At 35.5% G+C, this 5357-nt stretch overlaps 1 protein-coding gene across 2 annotated transcripts; it reads left to right on the forward strand.

The window, feature by feature from the left end:
* On the forward strand, nucleotides 1-3767 carry LOC18606251 (WAT1-related protein At5g47470). 2 transcript variants are annotated; one of them, XM_007039766.2, is made up of 8 exons: nucleotides 1-784; nucleotides 892-957; nucleotides 1553-1669; nucleotides 1778-2009; nucleotides 2101-2262; nucleotides 2739-2890; nucleotides 2973-3064; nucleotides 3364-3767. In XM_007039766.2, exons 1-8 carry the CDS (start codon nucleotides 585-587, stop codon nucleotides 3369-3371), a joined length of 1029 nt encoding a protein of 342 aa, XP_007039828.2. In that variant the 5' UTR covers nucleotides 1-584; the 3' UTR covers nucleotides 3372-3767. The 2 variants fall into 2 exon arrangements, with proteins under 2 accessions (XP_007039828.2, XP_017972196.1); XM_018116707.1 differs by lacking the exon at nucleotides 3364-3767 and having other exon boundaries at nucleotides 15-784; nucleotides 2973-3320.

Here is a 5357-nt window from a genome sequence, read left to right on the forward strand (position 1 = left end):
TTGGACAAATATTTAGTCAAGATTATAAAGGAACCCCGGAAAGCCAGCTCCAAAAATGGTGTAACGAAATCTAAACAGGGAGTTTCAGAGAACAGAATTGTTACAAGAGATAAAATCTAGGGAGCCAAATTTTTCTATGTGATAAACAAAGCTATAATAAGAGAGAAAGAGAAGAGCAGTTGGACAAAGCTATCCACCCTTTGTATATACCAACCTCTTGCGAATAATCTGGAGAAGACTGGTAGGAGAAGCCTCATTAAAGTTAGCTAAGTCCAAAGGGGAGAGACCGATGACCAATAAAAACAAATAAAGAAAAAGTGAACAAAGAAGAAGATGGCTGCCTTCGGGTACGATTGCATAACCCAAAACCGAAAGTTGAGAGAACAAAGTCAGGAATTTGATGTAGGATCAGGAACAGACATGTAAAACAAGCACAAGAAAGAAAGAAAAAGTTAGAAGAAGTGGGAAAAAGAAGAGAGTTTGATCATCTGTTTGTTTTGGAGGGAAGGAAGAAGGTTATATATCTGTTCTTTCATCTTTTCGTTTTGTACTGTTTGGACGGAAAGAAAGTGTGGGAAACTAAGATGGTGGTGTACATCAAGAGAGATATCCTTGAAGATGTGGCGATAATTGGAGGATTGGTAGGGGTGCAATTTGTGTATGCAGGGAACTCACTTTTACTTGGTTATCTTATGTCCCTTGGCCTCAGCCCTTTCACCATTATTATTTTCTTCACCCTTTCCACCTTCATTATTCTCACTCCTTTTGCTGTTTATTTTGAAAGGTAATTTCTGCCCTCACTTTTATCTTTTCTGTCTTTTTTTTCTTCCTGGAGACTCCGAAGTTGCTCAGCCATGAAAGTTTGGTGAAGGTTTAATGTTCATTTTGCAGGAGCAAATGGCCCAAACAATTGACCTTGAAGTTTATAACTCAGCTGGTTTTGATCTCCTTCGGAGGGTAAGGATAATTTTTCATTTTCATTTTTCCTTTCGGAAACACAAGGTAGAATGCCTTTCGCTCTCTTTTTTTTTTTTATTCTTATTTGAATTTCTATCATTATTGTTAATTTCTACTGGATATTCCTTGGCCTTTAATCCTCCTTTCTTTTACTTTTTTTCTTTTATATTTCTCTCCAAAAATTGATATTGAAATTTAATTTTTAGTGCATATTGCATCAATCATGAAATAAACTTTCCCAAGTAAAAGAAAAATGATACAATTTGGTAACATAATTTGGAAGACAATTCCTTGATCACAATCCTTTCCGGCAGAAGGAAACTGCACTTCTTTTTTTACTCTTTATTTTATGAGAGAGATTATAAGGATTTAACTTAAAATTTATGCTCAAAATCTCCACCTACCTTCCTTTAGTGTGTGAGTTAAGCAACTGCTCCTTCTTGCACTCTTTGATAATTGAAAGTCAAAAGGCGATGACGACAGAAAACCATGATGAAGTGCCAATTGAAAAAGAGGAAAACAACTAAGCAAGAGGAATGAAAAGATGACATAGTAGTAGTAAGAGAGTATTTTATATTGGTTCTCTTTCTTTCAGAGTTACTCTGTTCCAATGCCTATTCCTCAAGGGGATTAATCTAACTTCACCAGCAATGGCAACAGCCATGCCAAACCTTGCTCCAGGCCTTATCTTCATAATTGCTTGGACTTGCAGGTGTCATATTCAGTATCCTTTCCTTTCTTTTCTTTTTTTTTTTATAAAGTAGATGTACGATCAATTAGTAAGGAAAACCCAATGATGAATCTTGCAATGCGGGTGCAGGCTAGAAAAAGTTGCTCTAAGTTGCCTATACGGTAAAGTAAAGATTGTAGGCACATTGATGTGTGTGGTAGGTGCCCTTACAATGAGCTTAATGCAGAGCGCTGTCTCATCAAAAGATGCAAGGATTATAGCTCCTCCGACTGACGATGTCGTTTTCGACAAAAATAAAATCATCGGTTGCATGTACCTCATGGCAGCGGTATTGGTTCTATCCAGCAACGTAGTCTTGCAGGTACTCTGGAAAAACAAAATATATAGGAGGCATTGTATTGAATATTTCTTCTTTTGTTTTTTTCCTTTCCCTAAGATGTTGTGTTTTACAGGCGACAACATTGGGTGACTTTCCTGCTCCGATGTCTTTGTGTGCCATAACATCATTAATTGGAGTGATTATAACTGCAATGGTGCAGCTGGTCGAAGATCATCAATTAAAATTGGGTTGGCCCCTTGTTAGCGTTAAGGACCTAATCGCCTTTTCTCTACTGGTATGCAACTCTGTCCTTTTTTTGAATAATCTCATATACTAAAGTTAACTAATACTGCTTTTCCAAGTCCCAGTAATTGTGAAGTTGCTTATTCGTGCCCTAAATGGCCAAGGAATTCCAACCGTAATCTAGATGCAAAATGTAGCGCTCTCCTGAACTGCATGCTGCTTGAGAATTTTGGGGTTTGAACAAGTTCATGAAACTATGATATCAAGAAATAGAAGAAACTAGAATCTTTTCCATTATGGTTACATGGTAAAGTTGTAACAGGCAAAAAAAAAATGTACAATGTTCACTCCAAGAAAACAAAATGCTAATGCATATTCAAACAAGTTAGAAAATGCCAGTAAGCACATCAATTCTTGCTTTACATTTTCAGCTTTTTCAAGGCCAGGAAGTGCAAGACCCATTATCCATTGAAGACACTGAATGCAGCCTCTTTTCACTGATCTATTCATTAAAATTTGGATGTGCAGGGAGGTACTGTGGGCGGAGCATGTGTAAGCTTCAACGGATGGGCAATGAGGAAGAGGGGACCGGTTCTTGTCTCAATGTTCAGCCCCATTGGAACAGTCATCTCAGTCATTCTCTCTTTTGTTACTTTAGGGGAGACAATTTCATTAGGAAGGTAAACTACGGATTCATCAATTCCGCTTGTAAGTTCCCAAGTAGTTTCTTCAGTATTCTATTAAATCACTCTTTCGATGCAGCCTTGCTGGAATGTTCCTCATGTTCACCGGTCTCTACTTCGTCTTGTGGGCTAAAGGAAAAGAAGTTTTCTCGGATGGGAATGGCCTGGAAAGTGAGTTCGATCCAGAGAAGCCTCTATTAAGTTAACATGCTATCCACTTAGTTCGCACACTGATCGTTACCAGGCCTATACTAGAAAGTAAATTTGTTTCAATTAGGCCAATTCAAAGATTTAACAAAAATGAAAACTCAGGGGAAAACTTTTTAATTTCGAAGTTTAGTGTGTGCATAAGCTCCACATAAACATGATTGACGCAGACCAGTATATCTGGTATGAATACCATATGAAGTGTGATTGAAGCTTTCAATGCCAAGAGTGTAAATATTCCTATATTTCAACTGTTTTTGCAGAAGCTTGATATACCAGCAGCCTGTACAGTTTTCTGACTCTATGTAAAGGTGATAGAGGTAGCTTGGGAAGAGTTGGACAAATGTTATTAGTTTTTCGGAAATTTCTTTCAACAAAAGAATAGTATCTCTGATTATCTCTGTCAGATTAGATTGTGTAGAGGGTAGCAGCAGGCCTTAGAGAAGTGGAAACAACTTGAGCATCCTACTAGGATAAATTTACACAAATTGTCATCATTTCAAGAGGAAGAGATAATGTGTTTTGAGGCAAAAAATGAGTCCAAAGATGGTCTGACTGCTGCAAGTTCACCGGGATTTTGGCCTATTGGTCATTCTAGATTCAGAGTAATGGCAATATTTGTATAAAGCACTTGTGATTTTGTTCAAAGACCCCTTTCGTTTTTTTCCCCCGCTTTTGTAGATGTTGCTGTTCCCTTTACTATGACCAATAAAGAAACATCCTGGATTGGACACAATTCCACGTTTATTGGCTAAACTACCGGCTATTGCTAACACCTATAGAAATCATCAGCCTAATTAATTAAATCTTTACTTTATTTTGTCCAAATATGGTTGTCTTAATCAAATCACGCTGAGAGATGATTGAAGCCGATGCCATTCATATCCTTTTAACTCTATGTCTTAACTTTTTGCTTTTCGCCTTGATCTTCTCCATTCACTATTCTTCTTTGATTTGATTACTTTTGCTTCCTCTCTTCCACCTCTTTATTAGGTGTAAACAATAAACTCGAATTCATCACACTAAAACTGCAACTCAGATGGATGGACATGGACTCGGCCTAAAAGCCCAAGCCCATTTGAGGGACTTGTCATCTTAAATCACCAACAAAGATATTGGGTATGACCAAACTAAAGAGAACCCATTGTTTTTCTTTTTGGGAAATTTAATTATAAATTCATTACTCTAGCAACTAGCAAGATGCACCTCACTCTATATACCATTCAATAATGAAATTTTATCTTGGACCGAAATGTAAAGATAGAGAGTATTCTGCAGACAAAACCATCTTCTGCTTTTTGCCTGGTTTATGGAGACAATACCAAAAGCTTCTTTTATCTCTCTTTCTAATGCATATTCTTTTCTTTGGTAACAGTAAACATTTTTTTTTCTTACTTGAGACTTCAAGTATTGCTTTATGCGTAAATTGAAGGAGTAGCGAGTCTCTTGCAAAGCCATTTCTTGTTCATATTCAGCAAAATTTCGAGCAAATAACATAAATAAAATCAACCGATTCACCTCTTTAATGATATATATAATTTCAAAATATAAAATTTCTCTTCTTGTAATAATGAATATCGTGTTTTTTACCTTATTTTTATAATTTTATCTATGAATTGATTGTGTACATATTAAATTAATAATCTTTAATTATATAAAAATGAGAGACTGGACCAAGCAAAGCTAATAGTTTATTTCACTGTTATGATGGACTTAATGCTCCTAATAAGGTAATAATTCCCTTAGCCTTTGGACAGTAATCTATGAAATATTGATTTGACTTATCTTCAACCTATAAAATATTGATTGGCCAAAAAAAGAAATAACTCTATTGAAGAGTATAATTTATTTCATTGTTACATTTTCAAAAATACCCACTTTTTTTTATTGTGCATTGTGATGACTATAAATAAATTAAATCCTTTTTTAAATAATAAAAGAAACTAATACATTGAGAAAGATTAACGATTCAAAGTCCTTCATTTTGGGCATTAATTAATAGGGCTACTTTACTTAATTAACACTAGTGATGATGTGTTGATAACAAGCTAATAAATGAAAAGTAAATTAGAGGTTCTTACTTAATTACTTGTTATTATAGAATGAAAGAAAAGTATTGATCCGTGTGACTAATACAGCTAAATAAAAAAAAAAAAAACCAGATTTACACCAAAGATTCTTTGCTTGATGCTCGCCCCTTGCTTTGCTTTGCTTCACTTTCCATTAATTGCGGTTTCAAGTTTCAACTTTGGTGTAA

Source organism: Theobroma cacao, chromosome 3, assembly GCF_000208745.1.
Source record: "Theobroma cacao cultivar B97-61/B2 chromosome 3, Criollo_cocoa_genome_V2, whole genome shotgun sequence".
NCBI lineage: Eukaryota > Viridiplantae > Streptophyta > Magnoliopsida > Malvales > Malvaceae > Theobroma > Theobroma cacao.